This window comes from Ursus americanus, chromosome 27, assembly GCF_024610735.1.
Source record: "Ursus americanus isolate L20-20 chromosome 27, mUrsAme1.1.p, whole genome shotgun sequence".
NCBI classification, from domain to species: domain Eukaryota; kingdom Metazoa; phylum Chordata; class Mammalia; order Carnivora; family Ursidae; genus Ursus; species Ursus americanus.
In genome coordinates, this window is record NC_142153.1 from 8965289 (window position 1) to 8991123 (window position 25835).

At 35.8% G+C, this 25835-nt stretch overlaps 1 protein-coding gene across 1 annotated transcript in view; it reads right to left on the bottom strand.

Annotated features, from left to right (window-relative positions):
- Positions 1 to 25835, bottom strand: part of LOC148107619 (A disintegrin and metallopeptidase domain 3-like) — a 118568-nt gene that overhangs the window by 7193 nt on the left and 85540 nt on the right. The window contains exons 16-19 of the mRNA XM_087856317.1: positions 22347 to 22433; positions 20565 to 20679; positions 4983 to 5145; positions 1514 to 1564 (exon numbers count right to left, since the gene is read on the bottom strand). Of these exons, the coding sequence (XP_087712443.1) occupies positions 1516 to 1564; positions 4983 to 5145; positions 20565 to 20679; positions 22347 to 22433 (414 nt within the window). The 3' untranslated portion in view covers positions 1514 to 1515. The remainder of the gene's footprint in view (positions 1 to 1513; positions 1565 to 4982; positions 5146 to 20564; positions 20680 to 22346; positions 22434 to 25835) is intronic.

Genomic DNA, 25835 nt, shown 5'->3' on the forward strand with positions numbered 1-25835 from the left:
CTAAACTGTAGAAGGAGTCAAGATGCCCTTCAACAAATGAATGGAGAAAGAAGATATGGTCCATATATACAATGGAATATTACTCAGCCATCAGAAAGAACAATTACCCAACATTTGCAGCAACATGGACGGGACTGGAGGAGATTATGTCAAGTGAAATAAGCCAAGCAGAGAAAGACAATTATCTTATGGTTTCATTCATTTATGGAACATAAGGAATAGCAGGAAGATTGGTAGGAGAAGGAAGGGAGGAATTAAGGGGGGGTAAACAGAAGGGGGAATGAACCACGAGAGACTATGGACTCTGGGAAACAAACTGGGCTTCAGAGGGGAGGGGAGTGGAGGATTGGTATAGGCCAGTGATGGGTATTAAGGAGGGCACATATTGCATGGAGCACTGGGTGTTATATGCAAACAATGAATCAGGGAACACTACATCAAAAAGTAATGATGGTGACTAATATAATAAAAAATTTTAAGAAAAAAGAAAAAAAGAAAGAACAGGCGTTGAGGAGAGAGAATTGAGGGAGCCAATGTGGAAAGTTTTGGGGGTGAGGAGTAAGGGCAGGAAGTTAGGGACCAGGAGGGAGAAGAGGCTATAGCACAGAATTTTTACAGATAAGTATTTAATTATGCTAAGTGAAATAACTCAATCAGAGAAAGAAATTATCATATGGTTTCACTCATATGTGGAATATAAGAGAGAGCACAGAGGATCATAAGGGAATGGAGGGAAGACTGGGAAGAAATCAGAGAGAGAGACAAACCACGAGAGACTCTTAACTATGGAAGCATACGGAGGGTTGCTGGAGGGGAGGTGGGTGGGGTAATGGGGGACTGAGCATTAAGGAAGGTACATGATGTGATGAGCACTGGCTGTTATGTTCAACTGATGAATCATTGAACACTACATCTGAAACTAATGATGTACTATATGTGGCCTAATTGTATTTAAATAAAAAGAAAGAAAAAACAAAACAACAACAAAGAGTTAAACCCTGGAATGTGTTTGTTTTAAATGAAATTCCAGTTCCAAGACTTAGTAAAATTTTGTACACACAGATAATTTTTTAAGTTTTTTATGTCTGTTGCCTCATTTCAAAAATAAGGATAACCATAACCATGGAGGCTTAGTGAGGAAGAAATTAAATGTTGTGAGTTTAATCTGTGTAAATCTACCAAATTAGAAACTTAAATGTGGAAGCAGGATGCACGATTGTTCATAAATACTTTAGGAACGTATTTAGAATCTCTTTAAAGTCATTTCTTATCATAATTTTTCTGTTGGTTAATAAATCTCTGGCTAATTTTAGCTAACATTAAATATTTGTAAATTAATGTAAAACAAAATTATCAAATTCTTTGTTTTACTCTTTGTCTTAGTATATGATATTGATAAATAGGAATCAAGATGATGGAATATGGAATAATAGCATTTTTACACTAAGGTATTGTTAAAATTTTTAAACTACTTTATGAATTATATCATTTTCATTTTGATTCCTCAATTTACCTTTAACTTGATGACTGGTTGCTGTTACTACTGCCGTCTTCTGATACAAATCTGTAAAAAAGAAATGGCATTACTTTAGAGTTAGAAAACATTGTAATTTTATTTTTTGTTTTGTGTATAGTTGATGCACAATGTTATACTAGTTTTAGGTATACAGCTTAATTATTTGACAAGTTTATGCATTATGCTATATTCACCACAAGTGTACCTACCACGTGTCCAATTATAGCACTATTACAATGCCATTTGCTGTATTCTCTATGCTGTACCTTTTATTGCCTCGTCTTATTCATTTCATTACTAGAAACCTACATCTTCCTCTCCTTTTCATCCATTTTACCTAACCCTCCACCACACTCCCCTCTGACAACCAGCAATTTGTTCTCTACATTTATAGATCTGATTCTGCTTTCTGAGTGTTTATTCATTATTTTTTCCATTCATAAATGGAATCATATGGTTTTTGTCTGTCTCAGTCTGACTTATTTCATTTAGCATAATACTCTCCAGGCATTTTAAAAATTTTTGAGAAACCTCCATACTGTTTTCCACAATAGCTGCACCAATTTACATTCCCACCACCAGTGCACAAAATTTTTGTTTTGTTTCGTTTTCCTTCACATCTTTGCCAACACTTGTTATTTCTTGTTTTTTGGATTCTAGCCATTATGACAGGTGTAAGTTCATATCTCACTGTGGTTTTGAGTTGCATTTCCCTAATGATTAGTGATGTTGAGCATCTTTTCACGTGTCTGTTTCCTATTTGTATATCTTCTTTGGAAAAATGTCTATTCAGGTCCCTTGCCCAAATTTAAATCAGATTATTTATGGGGGTTTTTGGTGTTGAATTGTATAAATTCTTTATATACTTTAGATATTAACCCCTTATCTAACATAACATTTGCAAATCTCTTCTCACATGCAGATTTCCTTTTTGTTTTCTTCATGGCTTACTTCACTGTGCATAAGTTTATTTTGGTGTAGTCCTAATATTTTATTTTTGCTTTTAACTCTTTTGTCTGAGGAGACATATCTAGAAAAATGTTTCTACCACCAATGTCAAAGAAATTACTGCCTGTGTTTTCTTGTAGGATTTTTATTGTTTCAGGTCTCACATTTAGGTCTTTCATCCATTTTGAATTTATTTTTGTGTATGGTGTAAAGAAGTGGTCATTTTATTTTATTTTATTTATTTTATTTTATATTATATTTTATTTATTTTATTTTATTTGCATGTAGCTGTCCAGTTTCCCCAGCATCATTTATTGAAGCGACTGTCTTTTTCTCATTGCATGTTCTTGCCTCCTTTGTCACAAATTAATTGACCATATAGTTTTGGGTCCATTTCTGGGTCTCTTCCATTGATTGATGTGTCTATTTTGGTGCCAGGACCATACTCTTTTGATTACTACAACTTTGTACTTATATCTTGAAATCTTGAATACCTCTAGCTTTGTTCTTTTTCAAGATTGCTGTGACTCTTTGGGGTCTTTTGTGGTTCTATAAAAACTTTAGGATTATTTGTTCTAGTTCTGCAAAAAATGCCACTGGTAGTTTGAGGGAGATTATATTTAATCTGTAGACAGTTTTAGGTAGTATGGATACTAACAATATAATTAATATTAACAATATTAATTCTTCCAATCCCTGAGCATGAAGTATCTTTCTATTTGTGTCATCTTCAATTTCTTTCATCAATGTCTTATCGTTTTCTGAGTAAAGGTCTCTTGCTTCATTGGTTAAGTTTATTCCTAGGTATTTTATTCTTTTTGTTCCAATTGTATATGGAATAGTTTTCTTGACTTCTCTGATACTTCATTGGGAGTGTATAGAACCACAACTGATTTCCGTGTATTAATTTTGTATATTTCAACATGCTGAATTCATTTATTAGTTCTAACAGTGGAGTCTTTACATTTTCCTATGCAAACTATCCTGTCATCTACAAATAGTGACAGTTTTACTTCTTCCTTACCAATTTTTATTTCTTTCTGTTTCCTAATTGCTATGGCTAAGACTTTCATTACTATGTTGAAAAGAGTGGCAAGAGTAGACATCCTTGTCTTGTTCCTGATCTGCAAGGAAGAGTTTTCTCTTTGAGAGGAACATCTTTAAGTATGATGTTAGCTATGGGTTTTTCAGATATGGTCTTTTTTATGTTGAGGTATGTTCCTCTTAAGTCCACGTTCTTGAGAGTTTTCTTGATGGAAGCTTTATTTCATTACGTTATCTTTATTTGCACAAGTGAGAAACAGAGAGATTTTCCTTTAGCATAGAAAATGAGACCCATTTATTTATCCTTACTTCCACATTCTCTTTTCCCTAAATATCCCTGACTAAGCAAAATTGTGACTTGTATGGTGATATGGTAAAAAAAAAAAAAAGCTGTATTTAAGTGAAATGAGTTAGATAAAGAAAGACAACTAGCATATTATCTCACTTATGTGTGGGATCTAATATTTTTTAAGATTTTATTTATTCATTTGACAGAGAGGGAGAACACAAGCAGGGGGGAACAGGCAGAGGGAGAAGCAGGCTCCCTGCCAAGCAGGGAGCCCAATGTGGGGCTCGATCCCAGGACCCTGGGATCATGACCTGAGCAGAAGGCAGACCCTCAACTGATGAGCCACTTAGGCACCCCTCTAAATTTTTTTAAAACAAAAATAAGCTCATAGATACAGAGAATAAGTTGATGGTTACCAGAGGTGGGGTTGTGGGGTGAGTGAAATTAATGAAGGAGGTCAAAGATACAAACTTCCAGTTATAAAACAATTAAGTAATGAGTATATAATGTATAACATGGTCAGTATAATTAATACTAAAACACTGCATATTTGAAACTTGCTAAGACAATAGATTTTAAAAGTCCTCATCACAAGAAAATAAAATTTTGTAACTATCTATGGAGACAGATGATAACTAGACTTTTTGTGGTGCCCATTTTAAGTAGCTTAATTCTAATTTTAGAAACATATGAGCAATGTTAATTAAGTGTAAAATGGGCATTGTCCTATCTGTATTCTCCCTTTGTATCATATGAGGGTTTTTTTTTTAACATTTTTCTCACCTTCTACATATTCTATTCACAAAATTTGTTTCCTTATCTCTATTAATCTCCATAGTACAACTGAATGTGAATGCAAAAAAAAAAAAAAATGAGGTTGCTTAGGTGGTAGACAGAGCCTGCTGATGCAATTGCACCCAGCATGGCTTTCAGTTTGAAAGGCACTGTGAATTTACTAATTAATTTCAGTTATTTCTGGACGTATAAGAACAAGAAAGATAACTTCTACATGAAATCTGAAAAAAAATAGTATATATCAAGACTCAATATTTCTAAATAGTAACCCAATTCATCCAAGATCCAAACTCATCACTGTTAAGTCCTGCTTACAATATTCTGAATTACATTTTAGTTCTTCATCAATTGGATTTTAATATTAATTTTAAAAATAATAAATTTACTTACTCTCCACTTATTGTTCCCTCTCTGTTCCAAAATCTTATTTTATCCCATTTAAGAGCGATGATGGCAGTTAAAATAAGGATGGGTAGAAAAATGTAGAAACTGATCAAGAGGCCATTTTTTTGAGGAGCAGCATATCGTTTTCTAAGAAAGCTTTCACCTTTAGCTGAAAACATGAAAGTACATTTTAAATTCATCAAAAATGATATTCAAAGCTTATTAGTTTAACTTGAAATGTAAAAATTTGTGATTCAAATAATACAGTCATAGAATAAACTTATGTTTTAAAAAGTTTTCAAAAAATAAACAAAAATTTTTTAAAATCTAAAAAATTAAAAATGTTCCAATATTCTGTGACTATACCCCAAAGAACATTATATATTTGTCAACTCGATATATAATTAATATAAATTTATAATCATTATATGTATATTTAATCTTTATGTGTTATATTCTATTTTTCTATGATATTCCCTTTTATGAACTGCTACTTAAACTATATTAAACTGATATTATTCTTTAATCAGTTTTTCATTTAAAAAATAGAGTAGGTGTAAAAGAGGGACTCTAGGGTGGGAGGAAGATGACAGAGGAGTAGGGGACCCGAGTTTCATCTGGTCCCAGGAATTCAGTTAGTTAGCTATCAAATCATTCTGAACACCTGTAAAATCAACCAGAGATCTAAGAAAAGAATTGCTGCAATTCTACAAATAGAAAAAGGGAGCACTTTCTGCAAGGTAGGAGGTGCAGAGAAGTGAATCCCAGGCATTATACTGGAAGAGAAGCTGCAGGAGGTGGGAGCCTCAATCAGCTGGCTGCCAGAAAGTGATATAGCAGTGGTGTGCAAAATCAGAACTTTAACAAGTCTGCACCAGTGAGGAACATCCTTCCTGAAAGGTGCTCAGGTGGCAAAGCAGAACACAATCCTAGGTGGGACAGTATGGTCTCAGGATCCCTGGGTTCACAGAAAGAACAAGGGATTTTAAGTGCAGCAGAGTTCCCTGCATCAACACTGGAAGCTGGCTGCAATTAGCAAGCCCAGGCAGGAGTGGGCTTTCACGTCAGTGTTGCCATAAACCTTGAACTGCAGCATGATCAGGTGACTGCAATCCAAGCAGGGACATGGCAAGTAGCAGAACCATGGTGAGACCCTCTCTGCACCACAGGAGCATGGAGGGTGCTCAGGTGGCATGGATCCTTTAGGCAAAGGGATCCCAAAAGTAAATTGAAGAGAAAGGAACAGAGACAATATACAGAAACAGTGACTTTACAGGTAATACAAATGGCACTAAATTTATATCTTTCAACTTTCCTCTGAATGTAAATGGGCTAAATGTTCCAATCCAAAGACACAGGGTATCAGATTAGATAAAATAGCAAGATCCATCAATATGGTGTCTAAAAGACACTCATTTAGACTCAAAGACACCTCCAGATTGACAGTGAGGGGTTGGAGAACCATTTATTATGCTAATGGACATCAAAAGAAAGCTGGGGTGGCAATCCTTATATCAGAAAAATTATATTTTAAACCAAAGACTGAAATAAGAGATGAAGAGGGACACTATATCATACTTAAAGAGTTTATCCAACAAGAAGATCTAACAATTGTAAATATTTATGCCCCATAACTTGGCAGCAGCCAATTATACAAACCAATTAATAACAAAATTAAAGAAACACATTGATAATAATAAAATAATAGTAGGGGACTTTAACTCCCCACTCACAGCAAAGGGCAGACCATCCAAGCAGAGATTAACAAGGAAACAAGGGCGTGGGATGACATACCAGAGCAGATGGACTTCACATATATATTCAGAGTATTCCATCCTGAAGCTACAGAATATACATTCTTCGCAAGTGCACATGGAACTTTCTCCGGAATAGACACAAACTGTGTCTTTTCCAGATGCAAACTGTCTCCAGACACAACTTTATCCAGACACAAACTGTGTCACAAATCAGGTCTCAACCAGTACCAAAAGACTAAGATTATTCCTTGAATGCTTTCAGACTACAAGTCTTTGAAACTTGAACTCAATCACAAGAGGAAAGGTGGAAAGAACTCAAATACACGGTGTCTAAAGAGCATCCAAATAAAGAATGAATGGGTCAACCAGGAAGTTAAAGAAGAATTTTTAAAAATTCATGGAAACAAGTGAAAATGAAAACACAACTGTTCCAAACCTTGGGATGCAGCAAAGGCAGTCTTCAGAGGGAAGTATATAACAATGCAAGCCTTTCTCAAGGTCTCAAATACACAAGCTAACTTTACACCTAATGGGGTTGGAGGAAGAGCAGCAAATAAAGCCTAAACCCAGCAGGAGAAGAGAATTAGTAAAGATTAGAGCAGAAATTCATGAACTAGAAACCAATAGAACAGTAGAACAGATCAATGAAACCAAGAGCTGGTTAATTGAAAGAATTAATAAAATTGATAAACCCCTGGCCAGACTTATCAAAAAGAAAAGAGAAAGAACCCAAATAAGTAAAATCATAAGTAAAAGGGGAGAGATCACAACCAACAACAAAGAAATACAAACAATTATAAGAATATATAATGAGCAACTATACGTCAACAAATTAGACAATCTGGAAGAGATGAATGCATTCCTAGAGATGTATGAACTACCAAAACTGAACCAGGAAGAAATACAAAACCTGAATAGACCCATAACCAGCAAGGAAATTGAAGCAGTAATCAAAAATCGCAACACACACACACACACACACACACACAAAACACCCCCCCACACTCACAAAACAAAACAAACAAACAAACAAAACCAAAACTAGAGTCCAGGGCCAGAAAGGCTTCTCAGGAATATTCTACCAAACATTTAAGGAAAAATTAATACCTAGTCTTCTAAAGCTGTTTCAAAAAATAGAAATGGAAGGAAAGCTTCTAAACTCTATGAGGCTGGCATTACTTTGATCCCAAAACCAGACAAAGGCCCCATCAAAAAGGAGAATTACAGTTCAATATTCTTTTTTTTTTTTAAAGATTTATTTATTTATTTGACAGAGATAGAGACAGCCAGCGAGAGAGGGAACACAAGCAGGGGGAGTGGGAGAGGAAGAAGCAGGCTCATAGTGGAGGAGCCCGACGTGGGGCTCGATCCGGTAACGCCGGGATCACGCCCTGAGCCGAAGGCAGACGCTTAACCGCTGTGCCACCCAGGCGCCCCTACAGTTCAATATTCTTAATGAATATGGATGCAAAAATTTTCACCAAAATACTAGCCAATAGGATCCAACAGTACATTAAAAGGATTATTCACCATGACTAAGTGGAATTTATTCCTTGGCTTCAAGGGTGGTCCAACAGCTGCAAATCAATCAACATGACACTCTACATTAATAAAAGAAAGGACAAGAACTATATGATCCTCTCAATAGATGCAGAAAAAGCATGTGACAAATTACAGCATCCATTCTTGATTAAACGTCTGCACAGTGTAGGTGGAGAAGGAATATATCAAAAAAGGCATATATGAAAAGCACATGGCAGGGGTGCCTGGGTGGCTCAGTCATTAGGCGTGTGCCTTTGGCTCAGGGTGTGATCCCGGTGTTCTGGGATCGAGCCCCACATCAGGCTCCTTCGCTGGAAGCCTGCTTCTTCGTCTTCCACTCCCCCTGCTTGTGTTCCCTCTCTCACTGACTATCTCTATCTCTGTCAAATAAATAAATATAATTTTTTAAAAAAGGAAGAAAAGCTCAAGGCAAATAACATTCTCACAGAGAAAACTGAGAGCTTTTACCCTAACGTCAGGAACACAACAGGGATGTCCACTCTTACCACTGTTGTTCAACATAGTAATAGAAATTCTAGCCTCAGCAGAGAGCAAAAAGAAATAAAAGGCATCAAATAAGCAAAGAAGAGATCAAACACTCAGTCTTCACAGATGACATGATACTCTGTGTGAAAAAACCAAAAGGCTCCAACTGAAAATTGTTAGAACTCATAAAGGAATTTGGCAAAGTGGCAAGATATAAAATCGATGCACAGAAATCAGTTGCATTTCTATACACAAACAATGAGATAGAAGAAAGAGAAGTTAAGGACTAGATCCCGTTTACAATTGCACCGAAAACCATAAGATACCTAGGAATAAACCTTACCAAAGAGGCAAAGGATCTGTACTCAGAAAACTTTAGAACACTCATGAAAGAAATTGAGGAAGACAAAAGAAATGGAAAAATATTTCATGCTCATGGATTGGTAAAACAAATAATTGTTGAAATCTATGCTACCTAGAGCAATCAACACATTCAGTGCAATCCTTATCAAAATACCATTAACATTTTTCTCAGAGAGGGAACAAATAATCTTAAAATTAATATGGAAACAGAAAAGACCCCAAATAGCCAAAAGAAAATTGAAAAAGAAAACCACAGCTGGTGGCATCACAATTCCAGATTTCAAGCTATGTTAAAAAGCTGTAATCATCAAGACGGTATGGTACTGGCACAAAAATAGACATATAGACCAATGGAACAGAATACAGAACCCAGAAATAGACCTTCAACTCTATGCTCAACTAATGTTTGACAAAGCAGGAAAGACTATCCAATGGAAAAAAGACAGTCTCTGCAATAAATGGTGTTGGGAAAATTGGAAGGCCACATGCAGAAGAATGAAACTGGACCATTTCTTACACCGTACAGAAAAATAGACTCAACATGGATGAAAGATGTAAATGTGAGACAGTAATCCATCAAAATCCTAGAAGAGAACACAGGCGGCAACCTCTTTGACCTTGGCTACAGCAACATCTGGGTAAACATGACTCCAAAGGCAAGGGAAACAAAGGCAAAAATGAGCCATTGGGACTTTGTCAAGATAAAAAGCTTTTGCACAGCATAGGAAACATTCAGCAAAACCAAAAGACAACCTACAGAATGGGAGAAGAATTTTGTAATATTTTATTAGATAAATGGTTAACATCCAAAATCTATCAAGAACTTATCAAACTCAATACCCCAAAAGCAAATAATCCAGTCAAGAAATGGGCAGAAGACATGAACAGACATTTCTCCAAAGAAGACATACAAGTGGCCAACATACACATGAAATAATGTTCAACATAGCTAGACATCAGGGAAATACAAATCAAAATCACAAGGAGACATTATCTCATGCCAGTCAGAACAGCTTAAATTAACAAGTCAGGAAATAACAAATATTGACGAGGAGGGGGAGAATGTGGAACCCCCTTACACTGCTGGTGGGAATGCATGGTGGTATAGCCACTCTCCAAAACAGTATGGAGGTTCTTCAAAAAGTTGAAAATAGAGCTACCCTATGACCCAGCAATTGCACTACCAAGTATATACCCAAGATACAAATGTAGTGATTCGAAGGGTTACCTGAACCCCAATGTTTATAGCCACAATGTCCACAATAGCCAAACTATGGAAAGAGCCCAGATGTCCATCTACAGATAAATGGATACAGAAGCTATGATATATGATTATATATATATATATATATATATATATATATATATATATATATATATAATGGAATATCACTCAGCCATCAAAAAAATGAAATCTTGCCATTTGCAAAGACATGGATGGAACTATAGAACTATAGGTTATGATGGTAGGGAAAAGAAGCCAATCAGAGAAAGACAATTATCATATGGTTTCCCTCATATGTGGAATTTATGAAACAAAACAGAGAAGCATTGAAGAAGAAAGGAAAAATAAAACAAGGCATAATCATAGAGGGAGACAAACCATAGGAGACCCTTAACCATAGGAAACAAACTGAGGGTTGCTGGAGGGGATAGAGGTGGGGGGATGGGGAAATAGAGTGATAGGCATTATGGAGGGCACGTGATGAAATGGGCACTGAGTGTTATATATAACTGATGAATCACTGAACTCACCTCTGAAACTAATAATACACTATATGTTAATTGAATTTAAATTTAAAAAATAGAGTAAAAAGAAAAAAATTATTAAAACTAATGTTTTTGCATAACTGGCATTTTTATTTTTAAAAATTTTTGTTCTTTTTAAATTTTATTTTAATTTCCTTTTTATCAAAGTATATCTACAGTGCTACATTACTTTCAAGTGTACAACAATTCAACAATTCTATACGTTAATGCTCATCAAGTGTACTTTAATCCCCTTTGCCTATTTCACTCTTTCAAAAACAATAGTAAACTAGGTTAAATTTCCATAGTACCTGCATAAGGTGATATTGTTCTAATTTCGAGTATATTAATTAGAAAATAGATATTCCCCTAAGTGTTATGAAGGCATTATGGGAAATTGGGAAAATGAATGAAATCTCAATTCCATTAGTCAAAAGAAGTAAACCAGATGACTAAAATACAATGAACTAAATTAAGGAATCAGAATTACCACCAAAACAACTACGAGGATATTAAATACAAATGAATTTAACGCCCCCAAAACAAAAATTCATTAACTTTAAATGCACACACAATCCAATTATAAGAAGTGTTTTATCCAAAAAAAGTGACTCATGATGTTTTATAAATTATAGAAGATTGGCAAATATATGCAAAAATATTGAAATTAAGCAAATATGTAGCAGGCTTAAGCTATGGTAGAACTCAATACTTTTAAAGTTCTCCTTCCTTGCCTCATCCATCAGAGAAGATCAACTCTCCATCAATTCAACTCAACTAAAAATTATATCATATTGGAAGTGGAGCTTCCTTATGTGCATAATTACTCCAGAGGCCGATTTAAGAAACTGGACTAATCGTTACTGGATTGTATGAGCAATATCCATTTTTCTAAGGAAGTAAAATAAAGCTTCCACTTTGGTCAAGATAAAATGTTTCCATTAAATGGTGCCAAGCTAGTCCTGTATAATAAAATGATAAAATAGGACAAAACACACAAAGGAAATGATTTCTGGAGGTCAATAGGAAATGCAAGCTTTATCTGAAGGAAGGAAAACATGACATAGATTTTATGAAAATCCAGTTCTACCTATAGACAATTTTCTCATCTCAACACAGAAAATTGGAGTTGAGGGCAAAGTACAGCATTTCCACTGAACCCAGGAGGCAGAGGAAAGAATTTACAACAGTCAAAAGGTTAGACTCTTCAGGACGTGGCATTGACAAGAAAGATATTCTATAGATTAGAGACAGCAGAAGGGTTAAGAGGGAGCCTCCCAGGAGTTCTTGGCAAGAAAGATAAGATAGATGCATAGACTCATAGATTATATATACATATTATATAATATATAAACACACACACATATACACACACACACATATATATATATATATATGTATATATATATATATATATATATATATATATATATATATATATATGGCAGCCTAAAGCTAATTATAAGTCTGATTACTGGGTCGAGAGTGGAAAGGAGATACCAGAGTTGGAGCAGTGCTGGAGAAAGAGCACCAAGGAGAGTTCGATTTCTTCACATGCTAACACATGTTGCCTATATTTTTTATTATGATGATTCTAATGAGTGTCAAGTTGTATTCATTGTGGTTTTGATTTTCATTTTCCTAGAATGTTCACCATCTTTTCATGGGCTTATGGCCATTTATATATCTTCTATGGAGATGTGTTTATTTAAGCCTTTTCCAATTTTATTTGGGTTGTCTTTTTATTATAAATTTGTGTTCTTTATATATTCTGAATAAAAATCCTATATGAGATACAAGATTTCCAAATACATTCTCCCATTTTGTAGTTGGTATTTCACTTTATTGTTGTATCATTTCCAGCACAGAAGTTTTTAATTTTGAGATTGCAGGAGATGGCCACTGTGTGGGAGGACCCTAGGCTTCCATTATCCCACAAACTCAACTAGATAACTATCAAATCATCCTAAATATCCCAGAAATCTATCTGAAGACAGATAGAACAAACTCCACAACTAAAGGTAAAGAAGAGGTCACACTGAAGAAGGTAGGAAGTACGGAGATTCAACTTCAGAGAGAAATGGATCATGGCCATTGGCAGGGGCAAGGGGTGAGCCAAGGTTGAGGAGAATGGTGAGTGAATCTCCATAGCAATTGGCTTGGAAAGTGAGAGGGCCTAAATTTCATGAGTTCTTGCAACCATCAAGGCTTAAAGCCTATAGTTTTAATGGTCAGCATGTTTAGCTCTGGGAGAGTCCAGATGCATTGGGTCTGCTCTTGGAGAGAAGGCAGGACAAACAACCCACAGACATACAAAATGGAAACTTTGATCAGAAGAATGCCTGGGGCACACTGTGGGAAGGTTATTTGCTCATCTCTGAGCATGTTCCAGAGAGGCACCATTAACAGATAGACCTTTCCAGGAACAAAGGAACTGGCAAGTGCCTTTTCCCTCCCCCATCCCTCAGCATAAAAACAAGGCCACTTGCAGAACCAGCACCAATACTTGCTACATAACTGGCTTATACAAAGCTCCACTTCCCTATGCTCCTGGAGAAATGCACTTCCCACTCATGCTAGCCTCAGTCCCAGCACAATGGGCCTCTTTCCCCAGAATACCAGCCCAAACCCCTGCCAACAGCTCTTCTTCTGATCCAGGAGTTTTGCAAGACCTCAGTTCCATTAGGGGCAATGACAGGTCTCGTTTCACAAGCAGACCAGAACACAACTAGTTAAAATTTGCCACATTCAGGCCAGGGACCAAACACTGCCTGCAACAGGCAAAGAGAGCTTCTGCATAAAGGATAAAAGTGGTCAGCAGAGCACATGCAGCACTCATTGGAGATACTCCTAGAAGTGCCAGGCCCTGAAGAACAGGGAGACACTAAATTGCAGGGCATTACACGACCTCTTCTTCATAAAGCCCTTAACTGCAAGAACAGGAGACCTAGCTGACATTCCTAACAGAGAAACAGGCACAGAGACTTAGACAACATGAGAGGACAGAGGAATTTGTGCCAGATGAAAGAACAGGACAAGGCCATGGCTGGTGATCTAAGCAAAACAGATATAAGTAACATGCCTGATGGAGAATTTAAAACAACAATCATAAGGATACTCACTGGGCCTAAGAAAAGAGTGGAGGATATCAGCGAGACCATTAACAAAGAGATAAGAAATAACATAGCAGAGATAAAAGTCTCAATAAATGAAATGAGAAACACAGTTGATGGAATGAACAGCAGGTTGGAACAAGTGAAGGAACAAATTAATGACCTAGAAGACAGTAATGGAAGTTAATTAAGTTGAAAAAAAAAGTTAAAAAAAAGAATTATACGAAACTAGAATAGACGTTGAGAATTCAGTGACTTAATGACTTCATCAAATTTAATAACATTCAGATTATAGGTGTCCCAGAAGAAGAGAGAGGAAAATGGGCAGAGAATTTATTTTAAGAAATAATAGCTGAAAACTTCCCTAATCTGGAGAAGAAAACAGATATCCAGATCCAGGAGGTACAGAAAACCCCCAACAAAATCAACAAAAGTAGACCAACAACAAAGCATATTGTAATTAAAGTGATAAAGCATACTGATTAAAAAAATACTAGCAGCAGCAAGACAAAAGAAGAAAGCTACATACAAAGATATACCATAAGGCTATCAGCAGTATTTTCAGCAGAAGCTTTCCAAGCCAGAAAAGAGTGGGATGATATAGTCAAAGTGCTGAACAGGAAAAACCTACAGCCAGGAATATTCTATCCAGCAAAGCTATCATTCAGAACGGAAGCAGAAAGAGTTTCCCAGACAAAAACAAAAGAAGTTCATGACCACTAAACAAGCCTTGCAAAAAGTATTAAAGGGGAATCTGGGTGGGGGAAAAAAAAAAGACCAAAAATGACCATATGAAGGTAGGAAACAAAAAAGTAGTAAAAATGAATATTTCCATAAAAAATCAGTCAAGGAGGGGCACCTGGGTGGCTCAGTTGGTTAAGCATCCAACTCTTGGTTTCAGCTCAGGTCATGATCTCAGAGTCATAAGATCGAGCCCCACGTCAGGCTCTGCTCTCAGTGCAGAGTCTCCTTGGGATTCTCTCTCTCTCCCTCCTCCACTCCCCTTCTCTCTCTCTTTCTTTCTCTAAAAAAAAATAAATCTTTAACATAAATTGGTCAAAGAACTCATAAAATAAAGAATGTAAAAATATGACACCATATACCTAAAATATGGGGAGGAGAGGAGTAAGAACGGGTTCAAACTTAAATGACCATGAATATAATATAGATTGCTATATGCAGAAGATATTATATACAAACCTAAAAGTAATGACAAATCAAAAACCATTAATACATAGGTAAAAAATAAAGAGAAAGAAATCCGAATATATACCTAAAGGTAACCAGCAAACCATGAAAGACAGAAAGACAAGAAATCATCAGACAAAATCCTCAAAAACAAAGACAAAAGAAGTAATAAAATGCCAATATCTATCAATAATTACTTTTAATTTAAATGGACTAAATGCTCTAATCAAAAGATATAGGTGACAGAATGAATAAAGAAAAAAAGACCCATCTGTGTGCTGCCTACAAGAGATTCATTTCAGACCTAAAGACACCTGCAAATTGAAAGTGAGAGGACAGACAAACATTGAACATGCAAATGGATGTGAAAAGAAAGCTATGGTAGCAATACAATATATAGGACAAAATAAACTTTAAAACAAAGACTATGTCAAGAGACAAAGAAGGACACTATGTTCCCATAAAGGGAACACTCCAACAAGAAGATATAACAATCATAAATATTTATGAGCCCAACATGGGAGCACCCAAATACATATACAATTTAATAACAAACATAGAGGAACTCATTGATAATGATACAATAATAGTAGGGGAATTTAGCATCCCACATACAGCAATGGACAGATCATCCAAACAGAAAATCAACAAGAAAACGACGACTTTAAATGAAACACTGGGACCAATGGACTTAATGGATATGTTCAGAATATTACATCCTAAAACAACAGAATACACATTCAAGTGCACCTGGGACATTCTCCAGAATAGATCACGTGTTAGGCTACAAGACGAGTCTCAACAAATTCAAAAAGATCAAAATCATACTGTGCATCTTTTCTGACCACAACACTGTGAAACTAGAAATCAACCACAAGAAAACATCTGGAAAGATGACAAATACATGGGGGTTCAATAACATGTCACTAAGCAATGAATGGGTCAACCAGAAATAAAACAAGATATCAAAAAGTAAATAGAAACAAATGAATATGAAAACACGCCAGTTCAAAACTTTCAGACATAGCAAAAACTGTTCTAAGAGAGAAGTTTATAGCAATAAGGGCAAGAAAAATATCAAATAAAGGGAGGAGTTCAGATGGCAGAGTAATTGGAGGACTTTATGCTTGCCTCCTCCCTTGAACTCAGCTAGATAATTATCACATCATTCTAAACACCCAGGAAATTGATCTGAGGACTGAGAGAACTAACTGCACAACTAGAGGGAGAAAAGAGGTCCCATCATGGAAGTTAGGAGGTGCAGAGATGTGTTTTGGGGGAGAAAAGATTCATGGGTGCTGCAGAGCAGAGGGAGTCCTAATCGTGGAGATGGTAGAGAGGGAAAGAGAGAGAGAGCAGCACAAAGGGAATCTCACAAGAAAAACACTTCCCTGAAACCACTGACTGGGAAAGCAAGAAGGGTTGATTATCACGAATTTTTACAAGTCAATGGAGCCAAAAGTCTGAAGTTTCATTACCAGGGTTGAGCCTGTTCAGGGTAGCAGTGCTCCTGTGGAGAAGGAGGGCAGAGGCCTGCCAGCAGAGGGCTTGCTCTGAGGATCTCCTAGGTCACACTGGGAGACACCATTGGAGTGCATTTGGGAGAGGCAGCACAGCCTCTCAGGGGACAAGAAAGATGGCAGGCACCATTGATCTGCCCTGTTCATTAGCATAGGGGCAGAGATGCCTGCTGAGTGCAGCTAACCTGGATTCCCACTTTTTGCTACAATTTACCAGAAAATCTGAGCACCTCCATGGTCATTTGACTGCTTTTCTGGGACAAACCAGTATCAGCTGCAGTGTGATGAAACCCTCCCCCAGAGGATCAGTGTGGGTCCCTGCCACACCATGTCCTTAAATATGGAGTTTTTAAACCCAGCTGTGTGCCTGAGATAAAACACAGGAACACTGGGCAGATGGCTAGGACATAGACAGGGTGAAGGCAGGGATCTGATGCAAGCTTGGGGCAAAGAGGGGAGATTGTTCACTCTTCTGTGAGGGCTTCCTGAACAACAGCAGGCACAAACTCCCCTCTCCAAGAAAGAGAGTGCAAAGATGACATTTTTCACCCTTCCCGTCAGCACAGAGGGACTTCAGCTAGCAGCACAGCACACACAGTGAAGGCTTGAGTTGCATGCACCAAGCCATGCCCCATTGTGCTCTTCAGGTGCCTTTTTTTGCTAGATAAAGCGTGATTGAGAGTCTGAGCAGTAGCGGGCCCCTCCCGCAGAAGACAAACACAACCATCCACACACACATGCACCGGGTCTACTGAGGCACCGGGTCTTCAGTTTCTTTCCTGACTAAGGGTCTGTTCAAATTTTCTTTTTTCCTGTTTTAGTTTTAGCAGTTTGTATGTTTCTAGGATTTATCCATTATGGATAAATTGGATATGGATAAAATATGGATATGAATAAAATTGAATATGGATAAAATGGAATTCCTCCATTTTGGTGTTTTTGTCTATGGTTCTGTCTTTCATGTGTTAGGAAAGCCTGTGTCTGATTGTACGTATTTCTACTAGAGCTGAAGCTCTGTAGCAATTTGAAAGGGCTGAAATAAATAAAATCATGAATGAGAGAAGGGAGATCACAATGACCATCACAGAAATGCAAACAATTATAAGAGAATATTATGAAAAATTCTATGCCAACAAACTGGGCAATCTAGAAGAAATAACGGATAAATTCCTAGAAACATACAGACTGCTAAAACTAAAACAGAAAAAAAGAAAATTTGAACAGATCCTTAGCCAGCAAAGAAAATGAATCAGTAATCAAAAATCTTCCAACAAACAAAAGTCCAGGGCCAGATGGCTTCCAGGGGAATTCTACCAGACATTTAAAGAATTAATACCTGTCATTCACAAACTGTTCCAAAAAATAAAAACGGCAGGAATATTTTCAAACTCATTCTACAAGGCCAGTGTTTCCTTGACTCCAAAACCAAAGACTCCATTAAAAGGGAGAAGTATAGGCCAATATCCCTGATGAACATGGATGCAAAGATTCTCAAGAAGGTACTAGCAAATCTAATTCAACAATACAATAAAATAATTATTCACCACAATAATGTGGGATTTATTTCTGAGCTGCAGGGGTGCTTCAGTATTTGCAAATCAATGAACATGAAATGCCACACTAATAAAAGAAAGGAAAAGAACCATATGATCCTCTGAATATATTCAGAAAAAGCATTTGACAAAGTACAGCATCCATTCTTGATAAAAACCGTCAACAAAATGGGGATAGATGGAACATATCTCAACATCATAAAGGCCAAAGACAAAAGACACACGGCTAATATTATCCTCAATGGGGAAAAACTGAGATCTTTTCCTCTATGGTCAGGGACAAGACAGGTATGTCCACTCTCCTCATTCTTATTTAATATACTACTGGAAGTCTTAGACTCAGCAATCAGAGAACAAAAAGAAATAAAAGGCATTCAGATCGCCGAGGAAGAAGTCAACTTTCACTATTTGCAGACAACATGATACTCTATGTAGAAAACTCAAAAGACTCCACCCAAAAATTGCTGAAACTGATACTGGAATTCAGCAAAAGTGCAGGATAAAAAATCAACACACAGAAATCCGTTGCATTCCTATATACCAATAGTGAAGAATCAGATAGAGATCAAGGAACTGACCCATTTACAATCACACCAAAAACAATTAACATACCTAGGAATAAACCTAACCAAAGAGGTGAGAGACCTATACTCTGAAAACTATAGAACACTGATGAAAGAAATTGAAGAGGACGCAAATGGAAAAGCATTCCATGCTCATGGGTTGCAATAACAACTATTGTTAAAATGTCTATTCTGCCCAAGGCAATCTACACATTTAATGCAATCCCTATCAAAATACCAACAGGATTTTTCACAGAGGTAGAACAAACAATCCTAAAATTCATATGGAACCCCAAAAGACCCCAAATAGCCAAAGCAATCTTGAAAAAGAAAAGAAAACCTGGAGGCATCACAATTCCAGACTTCAAGTTACATTACAAAGCTGTAGTGAAGACAGTATGGTACTGGCACAAAAAGAGATACATACATCAGTGGAAAAGAATAGAGAATCCAGAAATGGACCCACAACTCTGTGGTCAACTAATCTTCGACAAGCAAGAAAGAATATCCAATGGAAAAAAGACAGTCTCTTCAACGAATGGTGGCAGGAGTACTGCACAGCAACATGCAGAAGAATGATAATAGACCACTTTCTGACACCATACCCAAAAATAAATTCAAAATAGATGAAGACCTAAAATGAAACTAAGGATACAATTGAATTACATCTCTGAGCTGCTGAAAGTAAAAATTCTCAATGCAGAATTCTACTTCCAGTGAGAATATACTTCACAATTTGAGACATTTTTATAAAAACATTTTAAAGACAAAAGCTGAGAATAATTGGTCACCACAAGGTACATATATATATTCTGTAATAAATATTTTATATATATTATATAAAATTTGAAGTATTATATACATATATATATAAAGGAAGTTTTTCAGTGAGAAAGAAAATGACCCACATGGAAATTTGAACGTGCTGGAAGTGTTGAAATGCCCTTGAAAAACAGTAAATAGATGGGTAAATGGAAATATTTATATTAAAAAATCTTTAATTTCCACTGGCTATTTAAGGCAAATGTAATACTGTACTGTCACATTTATATAAATATATATACATAATTACAAAGTATATATACATAATTATAAAAGCACAAATGATGGAAAGACATTAATGGAATTATATTCTAATGAGATTTTTATATTATAAAATTTAGAAAACATGAATATGCTATGAAGAACATGAACAATGTTTGTGAATGTTCACGAAATAAATTTTAAAATGTTTCATACCATCTACTATCCATATGCTATGGATATAGATTTTGTTACTTTTACCTTTCAATAATATGGTCATTTGAATGATGCAACTACACATTACAATATTTAACATGTTAAACATTTAGCACATTACGGTAGTTAACATCCTTGGAATATACAGAGTATATAATAAAACTATCAGCTATTCTGTAATTTAACTGTATTTATCTATAAAACTCTGCTGTATAAACAGAAATGTTTGGGAACCATGGTTAAAATTAAAGGTAGGCTTTTAGCATGTTCACTTCTTGATTGGAACTAAAAGCATATACAAAATTGTGATTGACAGTATGATCTGGAGCTGTACTGTTTAATGTAGTTGCCACAGGCCACAAATGGCTACTTAAATTTAAATTAAATAAAGTGAGAAATTTTAGTTCTTTAGTTGCACTATTGACATGTCAGGTGCTCAACAGCCACATAGTCAGTGGGCACCATTTCTATAAGTAGAGAAAGCTCTACTGAAGCACAGTGATCTAGATGCTAACCCTGTGGATACCAAAACCCATCATCATAACTTCCTCCTGGTGATAATGGTGCTGGTTCACAAATTGGAGGAGAATATCCAACATCACAGTGACAATTAAGCAAATTATTGCAAACCTAAAACAAAAAAACAAACAAAAAATTATAAACATTTTAGGTACAATGCAAAAATTAAATGCATTATTTGCGACTGTTAGTCAATGTAAGTTATTTAAAAATGATCACTTCATACATTATAGTTTTTGTTTTAATGTGGAAATTTATTTTTACAATAAAATGTAATATAATAAATGTCTTTGCAATATCTTTTCAATGTCATAGATACTTCCTCTTTGTCTCTTCTATTTTTAAATAACAATAAATAACACTCTGATATGATGAAAATGCCTTATTCTACAAAGGCATAGAAATTATGAAGCTAGAAATTCTAAAATAATGGGAGTTGGCATATATTATGAATTGTGCTAGATTTTTAAAAAATGCCTGTGGTAAGAGCCAACTTTTACAAAATATTGGGGGGAAAAACATAAAGGAAAAAACTTGCTTAACCAACACAGATAACAAAATGTATTTTGCTAGAAATAGAAAGGCCAGAAAATATCTATAAATGTGATCAGGTGGATGAATCAAAACGGTCAGAAGGAGAGGAGAGAATCTAGAAATAGATTCATGCAGAAATTAAATTTAAACTAAGTAAGAAAGGAAAGAAACAGAAAGGAAACTGTTAATGATAGGACATGTAAGTGATTTGGGAGAAAATTTTGATACAAATCATGCAGGGAGGTCAATGTTTTCCTACATTATTATATAAAATGTGAAGCAACAATATGGCAGGAGACACCAGTCACAAAGTTAAAGCCAAATGCAGACTTGGGAAAATCTACAAAATTTCTATACCCTGGTAGATAATTTCACAACGGTAAATATGAGGATCCTCCATACATGCTTAAGACCTGTAGCTTTATTTCTTACCTAATGCAAATTAACAATAGGTTTAGCATGTGAGAAGAGATTTTAAAAACTGAGAAGCTAGTCTGGCTAGAAGTTGAGAAAATGCACATTTTCATTCATGACAGTTGAGAGCAAAAACTGGTATAACATTTTTAAAAAAAATAATATTTCTGAAAATTTAAATGGTGCATAAATTTGACCCATCAGATTTCATTGCTAATAATTTAAGAAACCAGGTAATTGTGCAAGGGTGAATGTACAACAATGTCCATTACACCATTATTTCCATTAATTAAGTAAAAATTTGACATTATCTAAAAGTCCATTGGTAAGTGAGTTTTCTAATATAGTATGGAAGAGACATACATGGAAATAAATTGAAGCTATTAAAGGACAAAAGAGATCTGAGTGGACAAGAAAGTCTTCTCTCACAAAATATTAGATTATAAGTAATATGTGTAATATAAATATATTGTCTGTGTGTTTAAACATATCAGTATGCATATAATCAATTATAAGCAAAATTTATATAAGCATGTATAAATATACATTTGTAATCTTCAATAAACCCATTTCCAAAATTCATACTGGAGTATGTGCATACTGCCCTTTAGTACAAAGTTCAAAGTTTATTAACTCATGAGACCTATAATAATCTGAACACATAAATCATATGCATATGTATATGTAATGGAATCCACTTTCCTTATTTAACTGTAAGTTTCTAAAAGAAATTTCCACATCAAATAATTCTGAACTTTATTACTATCCTGGAAAAAGTTCCAACATGGATTTTAAATGCTATACGTAAAAATAAAGGAAATATTACATACCCCATGTCCACTGCAATTTCTTTCTGATTGACAGTTGGGTCTATTTGGGTAGCTACTGGCCTCTTGGCAGAGTCCACCATAACAATACTAAAATGTTAAAACAAGCAACAACAAAAATTTTAAAGTGAAGAGTTGAGCAATTGTACTTGGTACAAAAATCAGATGCACAAGATAGATAAAGATACAACACACACCCCCAACACACACACACACACACACACACACACACACACACACACACACCAGATGAATCTGGATTTCATGACACCTACTCCTTCTAATAAAAGACACTGGGAGTCCAAATGGCATGTCATTACACTACCACATATAGAATTCTGAGAATGAGATACTATTTTTTCCCCATGAGGGAGCACAGCTGTGAGTTTACTGATACTAATCGGCATAAGAACAAATATAGCCAACTTTTACTGACCATTTGTAATGAGCTAGGATCTGTCTCTGCATTTTCTATGCACTTTTATAATGTATACTTAGATTGGCCCCGTGAATGCTTTTATCATCATTTTATATTTGATAAAAATAAATGTACTCTTTTAAGGTCATGCATGAGTTACTGACAGGCCCAACATTCAGTGCAAGAACCACTTTAGTCTCAGAGCCACATATTTATTGATCAATGCTAAATATCAGTGTTTCTGTCATTTTTATATTTATTTCCAACATTAACGACAGTGTCTCTTATCTTTCACATTAGCAGTGTGACCCAGTGCAAGTTATTTAATCCCAGCAATTTGTTAGACAGAAAAGGATAAAAGCAATGTTTGGCACATAGTAAATGCTCACTAATACAAGATACTGATTAACTATTTGTTTATTTCCTTCATTTTCATGTAGACTTTAAGTGCTTATTCCTCTATCCAAATTTTAGTTTAATCTGAATATCTTTGGGGTATTTTCTAAGATTATCTGCTGGTTTTTCTCAGGTTATCTGATAGAGTATCCACTATATGATAAACAGTCTCAAAAAATCATTATTTTCTATTACCATTAACCTATTATCATCATAAAGGACAGAATATCAGCTTTTATTATGATTAGTAAGAGACATACTTTCCATATTAATAAATAAGATATAAAGTCTCCCCTTTCTCCCTCTTTCTCTTCTTATATATCAAGATAATTTTTACAAAGGACCCACATTTAATGACAATGAGGTAAAGAAGTCTTTCCTTTCCAACCACTCTGAAATCAACTGAACAATGAGAATAACAAATAGTTTATAGTATATCTTTGATGAATTTTTTAAATAACCACAGAAGAATTCCAATTCAAATTCACACGCATGGCACTCACAATCGCTCCCCTTTTCCTCATTAATGTGAGTAAAGGAGAATCAGAACAAGGCAATTAGAAGATGAGAGATTTAGGAACTTCCTGGGATTTCAAAATAAAATGAAGGCCACTGAGGGATAAAATGAAGCTAGGAAGCAACCACATCAAATACAATGGTAAAGGAGAGAGCCTGGTTGATCAGCCTCACAATGCTCTGGGGGATCTGCAGCCTCAGGGTAATAAGGAAAAGCAGAGGAGGAAGAGCCAAAAGGGCAGGTTGGGCAGGGGGGCTAAAATGTGGAATTATCCATGGAAGTGTCCGCAAAACCACAGAAGTAGGTCAGCTCTCATATTCACTACTGACCTCTCCTTTCTCTCAATTATCAAATGAAGTCAACACAACACTTTTATCCCCAGGGAGAAAATTTAGAAAGGTATTTTGTTTCCTAAATCAATTGAATTAATGATGACTGTAGAATTTGGGATTTTCAAGTGGTCAGTCTATCCTCTAGGAGAGTCACTATCCAATTAAACTATTGAAAGTACCACGGCCTAAATGGCTAGTTCCCAAGTGAAGACTGTCATTTGACAAATCCTTTTCACCTGGAAAAGGCTGTCAGGTTGTTGTTGTTATTTTTTTAATTAAAAATAATGTGGGAGTAAAAAGTCATGCCAACTTAAAGCTCCTACTGAACCAAGTAGGAAAAGTCAGTCTCCCTCGTTCCCTTCCCTTCCCTTCCCTTCCCTTCCCTTCCCTTCCCTTCCCTTCCCTTCCCTTCCCTTCCCTTCCCTTCCCTTCCCTTCCCTTCCCTTCCCTTCCCTTCCCTCCACTTCCCTTCCCTTCCCTTCCCTTCCCTTCCCTTCCCTTCCCTTCCCTTCCCTTCCCTTCCCTTCCCTTCCCTTCCCTCCACTTCCCTTTCCTTCCTTTTCTTCCTCTCTCACTCCTTTCTTTGTTCTCCTTCCATGGGGACATTGGCCAGTTGGGCATAGGCTAATGATCAGACTTTCCCAGGCAGAGAATCCCTGGAGAAATGATCTCTAAAGCTTGTAGTGGTCATATAGGGTAGTGAGACAAACCAGCATGACAATCTTCTGTGGCATTTTTATGCGAGTCCTCATATGCTTTTATTTCAACTGTTGTCTTTATAATTGTATTTTCCCTGTAGGTAAGATGCTATTTCACTCTCACTAGTTTTTTTAAGATTCTTTGTCTTAATTTTCGTTAATTTAATTATGCTGTATCCTATTGTGAATTTTACTGGGTTCATCCTATATGATATTCTTTCAGCTTCTCGCATTTTTAGGCTTATGCCTTTTGGCAAATCTGAAAACTTTCCAGGCATTATTTCCTCAAATACTTTTCCATTCTTAAACTCTTTCTCCTATCCTTCTAGAATGACAATGTCATGGATATTATATTGTTATAATCTCACAGGTCTCTTAGGCTCTATTCATTGATTTTCGGTCTACTTTCTGTTATTCAGATTGGGTATTTTCTATGGTTCTATCCTCAGCTTTACTGATTCTTTACCCTGTCCCCTCCATTCTGCTCCTGAGCCTATCACTTAGTTTTCTATATTATTATATTTTTTATTTCTAAAATTTCTACTTGGTTCTTTTTTATGTCTTCTCTCTGTATGCTGAGAGTTTATGTTGTTTCTTTCTCTTTTTTAATTTAAATTCAATTAGCCAACACATGGTACATTTCAGATGAACTTTCTGTTGTTTCATTAGTGGTTTCAAGCATGTTTGTAATTGTTCTTAAAATATGCTAAGGATGGCTGCTTTACATTCTTTTAAGTATAGTGGTATCATCTTGGTGTTATCTTGGTGTCAGTGTTTTGTTTTGTTCTATTTCAAGTTGAGGTTTTCCTGGTTCTTGATATGAAGAGTGATTTTTGATTGAAACTAGATATTTTGAGTTTTATGTTAGGAGATTCTGAATCCAGTTTAAATCTGTTTTAACAGTTTCTGTTAGAGCTCTAGAGGGAAGACAAGGGACAGTGCCTCATTATTGCCAGGTAAGGTTGGAAGTATAGATTTCACTAATACCTGAGATGAGAAGGCCTCCTAAATTACTGCAAGGGTCAAGGAAGGACAGACACCACTTGGCTCTGCTCATACCACCCTGTGAGAGGAAGGTATGCCCACAATTTTTTCTATGTTGTTTGGTTGAAGTAGAACAGTTTTTATTTA